The sequence below is a fragment of the Gasterosteus aculeatus genome, chromosome 20 (assembly GCF_964276395.1).
Source record: "Gasterosteus aculeatus chromosome 20, fGasAcu3.hap1.1, whole genome shotgun sequence".
Classification (NCBI taxonomy): Eukaryota; Metazoa; Chordata; class Actinopteri; order Perciformes; family Gasterosteidae; genus Gasterosteus; species Gasterosteus aculeatus.
The window spans coordinates 11,240,581-11,256,879 of record NC_135707.1 but is presented as its reverse complement, the minus strand read 5'-3'; the positions used below and the strand labels follow the sequence as shown (position 1 = coordinate 11,256,879).

Sequence of the window (16,299 nt, the reverse complement as noted above, 5' to 3'; positions counted from 1 at the left end):
GTCAATCAACCAAATAGAACTTCTGCACAAAAAAAGAAGAACAGAAAATATGGAAATGTTATGAGGCATATAAATACATGAGTTCCAAAAAAGCACCAAACATGCAAATTACTGTGAAACCAACCTAACACAAAGATAAAGGGTGAGTCAGAAGTGCTTATGACCTTGGATCGGCACGAGAAGGTCCTGACACATGGGAACGGATCCTAAGGATTTCACAAAATAAATTTCACATTACTTTAATTGATAGTTAATTGTTACTGTTGTCAAAGGAACTATCACAAACCATATTTCTTACCTCCGAGAGAGCCTGGACATCCGGTTCCACATGCTAAAGATGACACAGAATATTACGTGATGGCAATAAAGGAAAATAATGAATAAAAACTTAATTGTGTAGTCTTGTTTTTACCTGCCATCCGCACTTTGGAGCTCTTCAATGCGTTTCCTTGAATAGACAGAACACAATAATATAAGGAAAAATACTAAAATCGTTTCTAAACTAACCAGCACAGGCTTTTGTACTGCCTCACTCACCGATATCGCTTCACCATTAGGGTACAGAAGACTGCAAAGATCCCAGCTGTACCAATCACCGCCACCGTTGGAACAATTATGTGGTTATAATTGTCTGTACCTGCAAATGGACAGAAGCATATATTAAGGGAAGTCCTTCCTTTTGTTTTGCACATGTTAGAGGATCTAAATCAACAGTGTGAAAAACTCACGTTTCACATAGAGATTCGACACGGTTTGAGATTTTCGCCCTCCAAAGAATGCCGCCGTGCAGATGATCTCGCTGTGGTCGTCCTTCTCCTCAGGAGTGAACGCCAGGATGGATTCCATCTCCCAGTAGCCGAAACGATTTTTTTTGTGGACGACAGTGACCACATCATCTGTAGTGGCCCTATTCCATGTGAGTTCAGGCACATGGGAAGGGCAGGTGTGGGTGACTGAGCAGGTAATTGTGAAGGGACGTCCTTGAATGGCTGTTGAGTGAGTCAGAATAGGATCTGGAGGATTAGCTACAAATGAAAAAGAGGAAAACCATGTTGATACATAGAAAAGGTGTAGGTGATCTGTGATTTTTAAAGCATATCTTTGGGAAAGTTGTTTACATACGGAGCATCTTGAACATGACACAATCATTCACAAAGGAGAATTTGTCGATGGAACCGGTCGGAAGTTCAATCCGGAAACAGAAAGGGCCGTTGTCATGATCTTTGATTTCAATCATTTCTAAGGTGCAGTTGCCATCACTCAGATGTCCCAACAGCTTTGTGCGTCCCTTAAAGTTTTCCAAGACATCTCTTTGAGCATCGCTATAGATGCGTTTCTTCCCATCAGATTTGAGATGCCAGATCGCATTGATTGCGGAGTCTGGATGGTATTCTTTAGGATGGGTGAATGTACAGGGTACAACAGCACAGGACTGGATCAGGACATCAAGCTCTTTTACAACATTTGCCGTCCACTCTCCAGCGAACACAGGGCTGCTAAAAGCTGTAAGAGAAATATAAATTGTTATTTCCCGTTTTGGCCATTTTCTTTTTTTATTAATCAATGGGGCATTTGTAGATATCAAATTGGAAAGATAGTTTGGACTTCAATATGTTACCTGCCAAAAGCAGACAGAGTATCATCCTCCTTTTCTCTTGGTCGGTACTTCTTAGGTTTTGGTGGTGTAATAAAATTCATGTTAAAAAGAAAAGATACACAAAACAGAAACACACAGTTGTAGTGAATGTGACTGCATAATTCACCTTTGTTCTTGTTTCGTAGTACACGCAATTGCGACTGTTCCGGGATCACGGTCCCTTTAAATGTTTTGTTATGTTGTGACGTAGAGTCCCCTTCTGCGCGCAGAAAACCAGTTTGTGGCGAGGGCACCTGAGTAAACTGCGCGCACGGGATGTTTTTCTTTGCTACAACATAGTTCTCTGTGCTCAAAACTTAAAATTACGCGCTCAGGATTGTGGCACAAATATAACGCCATAGTTACAGGGCTGCGCCATCTTGAGTGTTTTTATGGTGATAATAAACGAGACACACGCTGCTGTTCTCAACTCGCGGAATATCCTTTCATTACAAACGCAACTTCCACACAGTTTACCTTCTACTCCCATCTGCATATCATACCACATTTGTGTAGAACTTCTTCAAAGAGTAAAGATCTTCACATGCAAGAGCCATATATTTAAACAGGAAACACTGGAATGGATTGTGTCCTCGTACAAAATCACATATAAAACACATAATATGTTCACATCTGTTGTTTAATGATTTCTTCCATAAATATATTGATTTTTTTTAAAAAAAATCTATATATATATATATATATACACATATAGTCACCTTTTATGTATTAATTTTCTTTTAATTGTACCCAAATAAACAATGATAAATAATGTTGAAAAAGCCCAGTGGTCAAGTTCATCTCCAAACACCTCAAATTGCTCTGCTGCATTATCCTTTAGCGTATTAGACTCTCTAAAATGATATTTGACCAAAAGATGTAGTAAACAAACATTAATTGGATGTGCTATTTTAACATGGTAAGTTATATATAATGTTCTTACCTGATAAAGCTTCTTTCTGGCTCCTTTCCGTCTCTACTAAAAACACCTCGAGAAGGTCTGATCAGCAGAACAGGAACAGAACACAACTGCGGTATGAGGAAGGTTGTGCGGATATAGGGGCGGCAGACTGATATCAATGGAGTTAATGATGTAGAAAGTAAGGAGTGGTCTCTTGACGCAAGGCAGTTAACCCTAAATTGTGCTTTCTTTTCAGAAAAAGGATCCAGATGGGATCTGCAACATTATGGTGTGAGTTGAACTACAATTAACTGAATCATTTAGAAATATGAATGTCAAATTAAATCTACATTCATAAATTGAAAAAGTGTGAAGAAGAAATCTCTACAAACTAAAAAGCGTCTTCAGAACTCTCTTTTTTAACCCTTACTCATAAGGTATTATTAATATGTTTGATTTAAGTCTGGCATTACATTCTTGCTGTCGTCTGTAGCTCTCGGTTTGGTTTCTTTTCTTTGTTTTAACAACACAGCACTCACGCAGCACATTTTCATGAATCCGCTTCCGACAATACTGACTTTACAGATTTCTCCCATCTTATTTATCAGCTCCTGTGGCTCAGTCGCTCTACCCGGGCCTCTCAATGCCGAAGCATCTGTTAGCATCATAGCTTGAAAAGTAAATGGCTTTTTCTAAGCTGAGAAAAAAAAAATGCTTTGTTTTAGGTGTACACACTGATTAAAAGATCATACTTGGAATGCGGCTTCAGCAAGTATTGTTCTTCTAATCTTTACTCAACTTCTCCTTTTTATTGTTGGAATGGTATGCAGCATTCTAAGTATTCCTCTTCCAATCTTTATTCAACTCCTTTTTATTATTCTATTTCGTCCGTGTCCTATCTTTCAACATATTTTCAGCTATTAAAATATCAAATATTAAAATATTCAACGACGTTAGTATTTTGCAGCTATGACTTCTCAGCTCTATACTTAAATGTATATAAAGTCTTAAACTTTTTTAACATGGTTTTCCAACAGAGTTTATTCTTAAATTTTCTCAACTTTCAAATCCTTCTCCTTAGTCAATCTTTCAGCTACAGGCTCCATTTGAACTTTAAAATGTGAACAAAAGTCTAAACCATTTTATTTAAACAGCTTTTTAATATTGTTTCGCTATCACTGATAATGTTTCATTTTTGGGTTTGTTACTGAGATATTCCTTTCCGCTTCTCCCTTTCTGTATTTTCACCAATTTTTTTAAACTTCATACACAAACTGCCATCTGTAGAGGAAAAATGATCACTGAACTGCTGTCATATGACTCATGTTCGACTGAGGGACATTTGACTTCCTGCTTTGCCGAAGACACTTATTGACTAATTGTACTGAGTTCCAGCTTTTCCATAAACTAACAGTGTGCATTTTACTTGTAAACTCCCAGACTGGCAAACCCTTTTCTGTACATGTCGGTATTGATTCATTGTCTTTATGCATATAAAAACTCAGGAAGCCCTCTGTACAGATTCCGGGAATGTTGCTTGATTGTAAACTGTTGCGTTCGGTCCTTCTGCAGAAGTCTATCAAATATACAAAGACAAATTTCTCCTTTTGTTCAGTCAAACTTCCACCACATTATCAACAAGACAAATGTTCAAGTAAGATTCTGACAACAATAAATCAATCACACTTTAGATGAAGTTATAAATGTTTAGGAATACTTTTTGATGTGGTTTCAGGGTTACTGCTTAGTCATTTTGTAGATGTGACAATTCTATAAACTATTCAGTCAAGCAGTAATTCAGTTGAGTCGGCCAGATGGTGGTGCATCAATATTGTTTATGAGTAGCTGAAGTAATAGAAGGTTGGGGGTACAACGACAACAGGAAACACACTAAAATAGAAAACCAGTCTGGTTCTCCTCAACAATAACACAGCTCACGCTGGATTAAGCAAGAGAAAAAAAAAAATATCTGTGGCATTGTATTCAAGTCCTTAAAAATATTAAACCATACATTTCGTTAACAGTCGGAAAAACAATTAAGAACATATTCTTCTCAATAAATCAACTGAAGACAAATAGCATGTCTGTCTACTGGTGGTTGAATCTGCAGCGAGTCGCACAAACGTTAGTTTGTTCTGCCTCTTCACCGAAAGCAGAACTACAAAAATAAACAAAATATTTCTGTGATGTTCTGAATGTGTCATCGGTAAGATTAACGGTTATCAAGATAGACAACAGCTTGTGGTTAAAAGAAGAATGCCTGAAATACCAAGTAAACAAACGCATCTTCTTGTTCCGCATGTCATAATTTTGGAGACTGCTAACTTCACTTCTGATGTTCACTGTGGGTGTTATGAGGAAACGATTACCCTATAAAGGTTTAAATAGGAGGTCCAAATATGCGGCCGCGTACCTCTTTTGGGGAGCAAGGACCCGGTCCATCAAGCGCTGGAACGTGGCCTGTGCTCCGTGGAGACCAAAGGGGAGCCGGGTATACTGGTAGAGCCCCTCCTGTGTGGCAAAGGCAGTCTTCTCCTTAGACGCCGGGGTCAGGGGCACCTGCCAGTAGCCTTTTGTGAGGTCGAGCGTGGTTACAAAGCGATAATATCCTAAAGAGTCTACCAGATCATCGACACGAGGCATTGGGTAGGCGTCAAATTCAGATACTTCGTTCAATTTCCGAATATCGTTACTAAACCGTATGGACCCGTCCGGTTTGGGAACCAGCACAATGGGACTTGCCCAGGCACTTTGGGGTTCCTCGATCACTCCCAGCTCCAACATCTTCCTAACCTCCTCCTGAATAGCCCCCTTATGAGCCTCCGGCACCCGGTACGATAATTGGTAAGGGGATAAGTGGATTTCTATATGTGGGCTTCGGCGCCACCTGCTGACATTCTGGGCAACTGCGACAGAAATTCTCGATCTCTTTGTCCGATCCCCTAGCACTACTCCCTCTAACACCTGCACATTTCTTAGGGCATTTGTCAGAGTGGGATCCTGTAACTGGGCTGTACCGTACTGGCCTGTGAGAGGGGAAATTCCGTTAATGCCTGGGACGTCTTCCTCGCTCGAGATCAGAGGATTTTCCTGGGCCATGTTCTCTTCTCCCGTGTCCGGACCCGCCCCGGTGTCAGCCTGGGCACCGGTCATTCCTGCAAGAGCACAGGTCGGAAAGCGTAATTCTGAGGGTTTCACATGAATGTTTTTAGGATGAGTTTTACCTCTCAGTTTGAGGACCTCGGCCTAGCTGCTCCCGAGTCTCCCTCCACAGTAGGCGGAAGGCTGGGAAGTCTCATCCAATTAGGATGGGAACAGGCAAGGAATCAACCACCCCTGCCTCAGTGAGTATGGTCCCCCGGGTAGTGGTTATCGGGAGTTCTACGATGGGGTAGTCCCTAGTGTCTCAATGGCCACAGGAAGGACTTTCCTGGGGTCAAATCACATGGACCTACCAGGTCCTTTGGCACCAGGGTAGCCCGGCTGCCCGAATCTAGCAAAGCCTCCACGTCCTGGTGATTCACAGTCACCGGGCAGGTGGGAGGTCGATCTGGGGGGGAATCTATAAGTCCTATGAGTGAGGCAAACCGGGGGACGGGTGGTGAGCTGGATGACTCAGCCGTGGGCATAGGCTTGTCCGCCTGCGTCCCACACTGCCAGGAGAGGTGTCCCACTCCCCCACACCGGTAACACTGTCGGGTTTCCCTTTCCTGGTGTATTGTCTTTGGACCCAGCAGGTTTCTGGCTCCCCCTGGGGCTCCTGAAGAGGCTTGGTTGGTAACCTTGGGATGGGTTCCTTCAGTCCGTGGTAGGGCCGCGCTCCTGGATTCTTTTCTGGAGTCCCAAAGCATCTCGGTTGTGGCTTGATATTTTTCCACCGCTTCCACAGTTAGATCGGCCGTGGTCAAGGCCTGTTGACTGAGGAACCGCTTCGCCTCATAAGGCAGGGCCCACAAGTATCTATCCACCACCACAGCCTCTGCTACTGTAGGCGCCGTATTCCTCCGTGGTTCCAGCCATTTCCGCGTGATCCGGACAAGCTCGAGCATCTGCGCACGAGGAGGTTGATCGGGTTGGAAGGTCCAGCTGTGGAAGAGCTGGGCCATACCAAACTTGGTGATGCCATTCCTGCTCCAGATCTCAGTCTTCAGGACGTCGTAGTCAGTTGCCTGGTCAGATCCGGAACAGCATTCAGTGACTCCCGTCCGTGGCACCCATCTTGGATAAATAGTTACTTGCATTTATTGGGCGTACATTCCGGTCGGCCATCGGTTTCTGCAGTTGTAATTCCTCTGCCTTCAGAAGGTTGGCTTTCTTCTCTTCTTCCAAGAGCCAAATATGTTTACATCTGGGCTTGCTGGGCAGTAATAAGGGTTTTCAATATGTCTTCCATTTGGTTAGGTGGGGGGCCCACGGTTAATCTGGAAAAGTGTTGAATCAAACTTTCGGTGTCCTCCTCTGACATGCACTAATTCCGCTTGAACAAGACCTGCATCCTCCACCAAATGTGATGTCATGAGAGCCAGCGCCGCTCTCACCGGGGTAGTTCAAGTAGTGCGAGGACACCAGGTTCAAAATATAAACAAAAGGTTTAATTCACGTCCTTCGGTTTAAAAGAAATCTGTCAGGGGGTGAGGGTGGAGGCAGGACTCAAGACGCAGAGTTCAAAACAAAAGGGACTTTAATAGTCAAAGGTCAAAAATCAAAAGGCCAAGGGGCAAAAACACACAGGCATGAACTACGGACATCCAAGACAAAAGACAAGGACATGCGTGGCAAACGACGATGACTCGACAAGTGACACAGGAGACACACGGCTTAAATACACAAGGGAGGTGCAGGTGATTGGACACAGGTGGAAACTATTAAGACAATCACAGGGGATGACGGGACAAGGCAGGAAGTGAAGTTACCCGGGGACACAAGTGGCAGAAAACTACAAAATATAACATGAAGAGAACCACACCGTGACAAAATCAGTAGTCAAAAACGTGTAACTTAGGCTTCGGTCGATCTTCGCCGGTAAAACTCTCAGTCCCTCCGGTCTCCAGGAATCGTCCTGTATTGGTCTGGCCTTCTGCATCGGGCCCAACCTGCAGCTCGTCTTTCTCTCAATGGTGTGTCTCCCACCCTTATGAAGGCCCTCAGGTCGTCATACCCGGATGGGTTTCAGGTGTGAGGGGAATGCTCGGAGTAGGGTTCCTAACTTCACTGGCAGATGAAGCCATAGCAGTTATAGCGATCTTCAGCTCTGTAAATAAAAAAAACAAAAATATACAAAATAAAGATCATACGTGACTTGCAATATATGGAATGCCAAACTGTCGAATCAACACATTGTCTTTATACCTGTTAAGTAAAACAGTTGACCTTCCTCTCCTCTGGTGTGTTTGCTGCCCAAACATCAAATGAGAAGTGGTCGGACACCTCCATTTTAAAGAGAATCTTAGAGGGCAGATTGGCGCCGTGATCTCATCAAAGGAACAATTAACAGTATACCTCTGAATGAGGATGAACACGGCAGTAACAACCAAGTTAATCACAGCTGATGAATGGTTCCTGCAATCAGTTTGTGATCATCCGTCGCTCAATTAATCAGACAGAAATTTCTTCACTCACAAACACACAAAGCATATTCAAATTATTGGAAACTTCGTTAATTATGGTGATTGACTTTGATGTATTTGGTTTGAAGTTAAATCTTAATTGTGTACAATATATACACCTTTCTGGCATCAGTAAACATGGCCCTCATCAACAGCACAAAACAAGGTACGACCAAAGATGTAACATCTTACTATTAGCATCTTGTGGCTGCTTTTCAGATTCACAGTGGCCTCGAAGAGCCCACATACATAACCAACATGACCGTGTGGGAAACTCATCTCAAGAATGCCTTCATGTACGGGTTTCGGCCAGACGTCTGCCACTGAGCACTCTTGTGGGTCTGGAAGATGCAAGGCTCACAGAAGTGGTAAAACATGCACGACACAATTACAAAATGCATATTGAAAATCAAATGTTTCACGACAAACGCAGCAAGCAGACTGGGGAGAATGCCCAGCTTGCAATGCTCTAAGCCGTCCAACAAATGACTCTCTGTGCGAAAGAAGGCCAGAATCCCCACCCACCCCGCAATTCTAATGGGACGGGCTAACACAGAGGATGAAGATGGGGAATGCATCATGTTAGGAGAAGGCGCTTCCAAGGAGGGGCCCCACGAGAGGCGCAACCCGACGAATGCCCCAACCGTTCCAACCAGGCACATCAGGCACATGGACAACAGCGTTAATCCAGGACTGACAAAGGTGGTCAACAGTTCGGCACTTCAGACTGACGACTGACTTCAGACTTCAGACTCCTACTGACATAGGGGAAGGAGAGCTGTATGTGTGACGGAGGACCGACTGCTTCCTCTCCAAAACGGGGAAGTGAAACAAACACACATACAGACACAATGCTGCAATGAAGATCGGCTTCCTTGCACGCACACTGCAGAACAACATGCTGTCTTGCTCAACAATATTTCTCATTTGGAGCAGTAACAGAATACACAAAGACCACCATCACACATGTATGCTATGTTTACATCAGATTCATACAAAGACATGCCAACAACAAGAGTAATTGTGGAAGGGAAAGCATTGACGTTTTTAGTAGACTACTCATTCAGTAATTCAAGAAAAACATTTTACAAATCAAAAAATGAGTAGGCGATATGTATATTCTGAAGGGGCTTCAGGGTTGACTATGACAAAAAAATTCACTACACCGTCACCATTCATGACGAGTGTACACTCTGACGAGACTAACCCTGACCCTGACATAAAAGGGAAACATTTTTCTCTCTCCACTTTGCTTGCTTGCTTGTTGTTTGACTGTGTTTGGAAAATTGTTGACTTGTTAGTTTGTCATAAACAAAGTAAGTTTAGCCGCTAGCAATGTTAGCAAGCTTGTTATAACACGCTCGGACATTGATGATAGTATTAAGTCCTCTCGCGTCTGCTTCTTTGTAATGTTATTGTGAGCTTCAAACTGAGATGTTGTCGGGTGAAGCTACAGCCGACGGGGGGTGTAAGTTGTGCAGCGAATACAGTTACAGATGTGTCTTTCGCCCTGCAGTTACGGGAGGAAAGGGCGGCAGTAAGACATCCTGTATGCACCCGTGAAGAGGGTCCGAATGAATGCCAGGCAGTAAATATAGAGACTGCCTGTGGTGACACACCGTGGAACATGAGAGTAGGTTGACAGACTAACTCCTGGCTCAGGGCTAGGGATTTGTGCCGGTACAGTGATGTTGGTCATTGCGACCCGGCTGAGGGCGGCATCGGAATTGATGCTTATACCTTGGGATAGGGTAAAGACCACCCAGGGGTCTGATGCATGAACTGCCCAGTAGGCAATCTGCTGCTGGAAGGAATAACCAAAGACTGGCCCGGAGACCTTATTTCTTGGCCACCCTGCTTCTGGAGGCTTTTGGCAGCGGTTAGGCCCCAAGTTCGGCGGTTGCCTGTGGTGGGAACCCCATAGCTATGCTGGTATGTTCCTGTGAAGAAACAGAACTACGGTCTGCCCTGGCTATCTACCAGACGCCCCACTGAAGGGCCTGGTTTAGCAGCTGACACAAACAGCTCCTCAGCTTCCATAGGGACATTACAGAAGATTCTCCTATATGTCTCTGACAGGAATGATTGCGTCAGCCAAACCCAGCCGCGAGTCTGGAGCAGGGTGGACATCAGACGTCCAAGTTCCCTCGATATGTGGGCAACCACCTGCAGTGAAATATCCCTATGACCGGTGGCGGAAGTGCCAAAAGGTAGCTTGCTATAGCGAAGCTGAGAGGGCAAGCATCACGTTGAAAAGGTAGTCGCCGATAAGGTTCACCACCCTGCAGTGTCATCAGCCTTTAGGGTGAAGGAGCTATACAGGTCCTATAGCCTGGAGAGCTAAACATGGCCACTAGCAAATGCGGGCTTCTGAGTTAGCTTGAGGGCAGACAGCAGGCCAAAAGACATTCCTAGCAGTGAGGACGGAGCGATGACACTATAACCAAGCACCACACTAGTTAGTCTGGGGGAGAGCACCGTGCTAAGTGTGAAGCTGTAACGTCAATAAAAACAAATTGTACGCAGTGCTACTGTTGACCTAGTTAATCAACTAGCACCACATCCGCAGAGTTAGTCTGGGCAGGAGCACCCTGCAAACTGTGACAGCCGTAATGTTTATGAAACAAATGTACAAAGTGTTAAGCTGCATTCACACCAAAAGCGAAGCGAATTATTTGCGCGAGTAGATTCCATGTAAAGTCAATGCACAAACACGTCTGGTCGCGAATGAGGCAAATTTTAAATGGGCGCGGTGAAAGACGTGTCGCGTGGGACGCGAAAAAGAAAAACGAGCGAAGCGAATAAATCGCTTTTTGCTTAAGTTATTTCATACAATAGTAATCATGTAAAATGACACAACAAACATAACTTGAATAATCCTTAATGTTCATGAAACACTTGTTTGTTTTCTTTACCCTCAGAGAAGAGAAGGGTTATGAAGATTCTGCTGACATCCATGACAATGATCATGTCTATGACAACATAGAGGTATGTTCATTTTTTTTCATTCATTCATTGTTTCCTTGCAAGAGTGAAGGTTCAATTTGTTTCCTACAGACTGACTGCGATGACACAATCTACACAAATATGTAACTTTGTTAAATTCATTGGAGGAACAGAGCAGTCCCTCCGTTACCATCTGCTACCAACGGGAAGCTGTAAACATATAATAACTCTCTTCTGTCTGTATGCCAAGTGAGATTTTTCTTTCCCAGTCATTCATAAAATATTCATGTTTTTTAAAGTTGTGCATTTAAAAAATAACTTAATAACCCCCTGACAGCTTGTTCTATCATCAGTAACGTATTTGTGTTGTGACAAATCACCATAAAACGACTGCCGAATTTTACTTGCTCATATGTGGGAAAACGCATCGCTATTAAACAGCAGCAGTCACCCAAAATAACAAGTTAGGTCTCTAAACTTCCTGTTTTGTAGAAATGGTTTCTGATAAGATGATTTCCGAGAACATTAACGCCATAGAATCGGAAAAACAGTTAACACGGTGAAGAACTATAAATATTGCCTGTTCCTTTTTTTTTTTTTATCCGCTGTACAGGCACGTACACAGATAGACTCCTAGTGGTGCTCAAGCACCTGCCCTTTTGTCCAAGATAAGAAAAGCTCCCCTTCTGCTGGAGCACAATTGTTTCTTCATTCATCAATATTTAAGAATAACAATTTCTCTCTGTCATCAATTCCCCCAAATGTGTTTTGATTTCTGACGGGGCATTTATTTGAGTTATTGTGAGAATTTTGCCCCCTTTCTGTGTGGTGTCTGCATGTTCTCCCCGTGTCTGCGTGGGTTCTCTCCGGGTTCTCCGGCTTCCTCCCACAGTCCAAAGACATGCTCTGGGGATCAGGTTAATTGGGGACTCTAAATTGCCCGTAGTTGTGTGAGTGTGAGTGTGAATGGTTGTGTGTCTCTGTGTTGCCCTGCGATTGGCTGGCGACCAATCCAGGGTGTACCCTGTCTATCGCCCGAAGTTGGCTGGGATGGACTCCAGCCCCCCCGCGACCCTGTGTGCAGGATAAGCGGTCTGACAATAGATGGATGGATGGATGGTTTATACATATTTACACTATAATTCAAGGGTGGCGTCTTTCTTCATCCCTTCTGCTCTCACACAATCAAACATCTTTTAATGGTATTTCATTTTAATAAGACACAATAAATGATATTGAAATAATTGGGCACGTGATGTAGTGAAGCGAGGTGGACGTTGGCCCGTAGGCTCTTAGTGTGAAAACGCCTGACTATTAAACCGTAGCCCAAAATAACATGTGCTGCACAAGATACATTTTTGAAACTTCCTCTTTTGTAGAAATGGTTTCTGATATGACTTGTAAGAACAGTAACAGCATAGAATCTGAAAATTGGCCTTTATTTAGCATATATTTAGCATATTATATAAAATAAAGAAATATATGTCGAAAGAGATAGACTTCTAACAGTTAACAGATGGTGAACTATAATTATTGCCTGTTGATTTTCTTTGTTTAATTCCTTAATTGAAACCTCATAAGTGCCCTGGAACATTGTATGATCTGATGTGATCAAAAATATATAAACAATAATAAAAAAAAGTTATTTTTATTGCTAAATGCTGTGTTGGTTTATCCATATTCATACTGAAATTCAAGGGTGGCATCTTTCTTCACACACAAACCTTTTTCATTTAATGTTTTTTCATTTTAATAAGACAATCATATTTAAATAAGCCTTGGTTGTCATGTGATGCAGTGAAGCTGGGTGGACGCTGGCCCGTAGGCTCTTCAAACAAATCTAATTTAAAACCTCTTAAAAGACCCGAACACAGTGTCAACCTGGTAGGACGGCCTTACAATGAACCAAAGGACCAGAAATAAAACACCAATATCCGCAGGTGAGAAAATCTCGACATCTATCATTGAATTAACCAGGTTCATCTCATGGCGACATAAAACACCCGGGCGGGGGAAAGACTTCCTTATTCTTCAAGAGACACAAAATTGTAACTGATGTGTTCAAAATGAATACACTCTGGACAAAGGATATCTTGGATTGAAAGGTTGAAACGTATTCAATAAAGGAAAACGTGAACATCTCCGCAGTATGCATTTTAGGACATCCTCAGATCTGACTGGAGGTTTGACGGGAGTTTTGTCTGAGGATGACAGGTTTTTCTGAGACTGAAGCCGTTTCGCCTGAAGCATAGTTCATGCTTCTGCGTTTTCAGAGCGACGCAAGGAAACGCAGACGCAAGAGCCGCTTGCGTGCCTTTTTACACCTCCTTGCGTGCTTGCGTGCATCGACCCATTTTTCTAGGCTCAAGCGACGCAAGTCTCCCGCAGCGCACAAGTCTGCGATTGGTCTGCTAAAGCTGGCGCATGCTTCTGCATCTGCGTCTTTACGCACCGTTGTGCCGACGAACTCGTTTCAACTCATGGTTCAAAAAGGCTTGCGTGTGTTGCAGAGCAATTCACCGCCAGAACAATAGGGTGGAGTAACGTGTTTTTGTTGAAGACGACCATCACAGTGTGTGGGTGCCTCTAATAGTTGGACTACAGCAGCGTCGGGTGGGTGCTGCTATGAATAACCAATTTGAACCGAATTCTCATCAGGTCGATGAGAATTGAGGAAACTGCGGCATGCTGGGGGGGAATCATCTGGATCCCCTGACCGATTTTGTCGAGGCAATGGTCTTATTTGAATACAATTCTAAAACTGGATTATGAAACAATGATTTATTAGTTAGAAGTTGCGATAAGTGACAATTTTTTTCTTTTATGGTATTCAACACATACAAGTGATCCATTTGACATTCTACCTTTTATGTTTGGGTTTTATGCAATCATTCAATTAGCTTAGTTGAACATTATTTAATTTTTCCTTTTAACTAGTAGCACTATACTGCAATCATGTTCTACTTTAATACGACAGAGAGTCTATGCTCTTCCACAGCAGGGACATAAAACATCCGGGCGGGGGCAAAGACTCCCTTATTCTCAAGAGATACAAAATAGTAACTGTTGTGTACTACAAAGGTGGAGGACATTGACTGTTGGGGGAAAATGGAACATTTGTGTAGCTGAGGGAACCTGGTAGATGAGGTTATGTTGAGTTGATTCAGTTAATGAATTAGGTTTTGTTTTGTTGATTATCTGTTTAATGAGACGTGTGCCAGGGACCTTCCTTTTTACAAATAAAAAATATATATATATTTTTACCTCGTCTCGCTTTCCTTCCTCCTAATTCCAGGATTCACTCGGTCTTAGCATCCTCACACCTGCAAAAAATGCGTTGCAATGCTGAAAGCTAAAAGCTGAATTGAATTTGAAAAAAATGTTAAATAGAGAAATAAGAAAAGCTGAACTTAATTAAATCTTTTATTAAAGAATTGTTGAAAATACAGAAATGGGAGATGCTGAAATTAATAAAACAGATTTAATGAAAATACCCAGTGAGCATATTTTGGTTGAAAAGACGTTGCAAAATGGTTTAAAAGTGAAAGTTGTTTCAACGTCTATTCGTAGACGTAGAAAAGACGTCTATGTTTAGACCACATTTCAACGTGATTTTTTAATACGGTCATATTTCGTCTTCTCTTGTATGCTATATTATTATTTTGAAGGTTTAAAAAGAAACTACGTCCACATTTGTAAGTTTATATTATAAATCACATTGAAAACGGGTCTATACGCGAACGTCTTTTCAACGTCTACGAATAGACGTTCAGACTTTCACTTTTTAACCATTTTGCAACGTGTTTTCAACGTCCGGCCATAGACATCTTTTAAACGTTGTTTCAACGGATAAATTGCTCGCTGGAAACTTACAAGTTACATACTTAGTCACAGTTGTCATGTTAACATCCCTTAACAAGGACAAACACATTATTTTATTAATTTGTATTTATTATAAATATAACACTATACATATAAAAACACTTTTGCTAATTAAAAACAATACAGAAATAAAATATATATTTCAGGGAAATAAACTATGGAATTAAAAGTTCAGAAACAACATTTCTGTGTTCAACAACAATTCTGTGTTTGTAGACCAATTTTCTGAATCATTGAAACTTAATTTTTAGATTCTGTAACAAGATGTGGGTCTGAGTCACTGAGTTGGGATAGTATACCTGAAGTCAGCTTCATCTCCCTCATCCTCGAGGATTCTTTGTGTAAAGAGAGTCAGAGTGCACAGAGCAGATTCCTCTGGTCAACGTGAATGCTGAAGCAGCTTTCCAACAAATAAACCGAATGATGCATGTACTCTTGATTTCAAATGTCTCTCGGTCAATATAAGTGCAGCAGGGCAGTGATCCTCCTTTGGCAGTTATGCACCAAAAACATGGACGTCAACTGCCATAAAACCAAAATAAGAAGAAGAGATCCCCCTTGTGGCAGTGGCAAGCAATGGTAAGTCTGTGGCGGTCGTCAATAAATCAGTAGCAACTCCTCGCTACAAGGAGGCATCAAGCATTACATGAATGCATTTTAGTTGATTACATTCCAATGAATACAATCATAGCTTTGCATCGGTATTCTATTGCTTTCTAAGTAAAGAAAATTACTTTTTATTGAAAAACTACAGCCGACGCAACAATACGACGTTAGGTGTCGTCAAACTAAAGGACAAGTGCGAGTGAAACGACCGTGTGAACTTTTTTACCGAATCAAATATCCAAAGAAAGAAATGTGAGCAGCAGGATGGCAAACTTTGTGACAAGGTCAAGGGTTCTGGTAACAAATGCAGAACAAATATAAGATTTAGAAAATGTTAAAGGTTAATCTGAAACAATTGATGATGGGTTTATGACTAAAAGTAAAACCTGAAAAATATGGTTCTCATATTATATATTATAAAAAATATAATATTATTAAAAAGAAAAAGTAATACAAGCTTAGTTAAGAGCAAAAGGCCAACTGTTGGAAAAACTGGAATAATGTGTTACTTTTAAATGATAGAGTCTGTGCTCTTCCTAATAGAGGCACATTGTGTTCTGGGTCATCTGATAGTCAAGATGTTTGTGCGTTGATGTTTCTAATCTTTTGGTGCCAAAGATGATCGTCTACATCCGAGGTCGACTACCAGCACTTGGGTTTTGCCCAGAGTTTATCTTACAACTATTTATTCCTGCTCCGAAGAGGAAACCCTTCAAGTAGGC

At 42.1% G+C, this 16,299-nt stretch overlaps 3 protein-coding genes, 1 long non-coding RNA gene and 1 pseudogene across 8 annotated transcripts in view; 1 reads left to right on the top strand and 4 right to left on the bottom strand.

Moving 5' to 3' along the window:
• The window catches only part of LOC120812996 (myelin-associated glycoprotein-like), a 75,583-nt pseudogene that overhangs the window by 1,941 nt on the left and 57,343 nt on the right, over positions 1-16,299 (bottom strand). Inside the window, exons 7-9 of the transcript XR_013453827.1 lie at positions 413-448; positions 299-331; positions 165-206 (exon numbers count right to left, since the gene is read on the bottom strand). The product of XR_013453827.1 is annotated as a myelin-associated glycoprotein-like (transcript). The remainder of the gene's footprint in view (positions 1-164; positions 207-298; positions 332-412; positions 449-16,299) is intronic.
• LOC120811134 (myelin-associated glycoprotein) lies at positions 703-2,798 on the bottom strand. The gene is made up of 4 exons (XM_078094083.1): positions 2,580-2,798; positions 1,619-1,668; positions 1,123-1,503; positions 703-1,025 (listed from the first exon to the last, which is right to left on the bottom strand). The coding sequence occupies exons 2-4, from the start codon at positions 1,641-1,643 to the stop codon at positions 703-705; spliced, it is 729 nt and encodes a 242-aa protein (XP_077950209.1). The 5' UTR covers positions 1,644-1,668; positions 2,580-2,798.
• LOC120811140 (retrovirus-related Pol polyprotein from transposon 297) lies at positions 3,406-15,478 on the bottom strand. Of its 3 annotated transcripts, none has more exons than XM_078095237.1 (3): positions 15,271-15,478; positions 14,354-14,412; positions 3,406-5,692 (listed from the first exon to the last, which is right to left on the bottom strand). In XM_078095237.1, the coding sequence occupies exon 3, from the start codon at positions 5,688-5,690 to the stop codon at positions 4,908-4,910; it is 783 nt and encodes a 260-aa protein (XP_077951363.1). In that variant the 5' UTR covers positions 5,691-5,692; positions 14,354-14,412; positions 15,271-15,478; the 3' UTR covers positions 3,406-4,907. The 3 variants fall into 3 exon arrangements, 2 of the variants coding, with proteins under 2 accessions (XP_077951363.1, XP_077951364.1); XR_013453831.1 differs by lacking the exon at positions 3,406-5,692 and adding an exon at positions 7,201-7,788; XM_078095238.1 differs by lacking the exons at positions 14,354-14,412; positions 15,271-15,478 and adding an exon at positions 5,762-5,851.
• LOC144382933 (uncharacterized) lies at positions 4,957-6,889 on the bottom strand. The gene is made up of 3 exons (XM_078095236.1): positions 5,914-6,889; positions 5,854-5,867; positions 4,957-5,048 (listed from the first exon to the last, which is right to left on the bottom strand). Exon 1 carries the CDS (start codon positions 6,776-6,778, stop codon positions 5,936-5,938), a length of 843 nt encoding a protein of 280 aa, XP_077951362.1. The 5' UTR covers positions 6,779-6,889; the 3' UTR covers positions 4,957-5,048; positions 5,854-5,867; positions 5,914-5,935.
• LOC120811152 (uncharacterized) lies at positions 8,372-11,317 on the top strand. 2 transcript variants are annotated; one of them, XR_013453836.1, is made up of 3 exons: positions 8,372-8,511; positions 11,065-11,131; positions 11,201-11,317. It is a non-coding gene; the product is annotated as an uncharacterized LOC120811152 (long non-coding RNA). The 2 variants fall into 2 exon arrangements; XR_013453835.1 differs by lacking the exon at positions 8,372-8,511 and adding an exon at positions 8,708-8,845.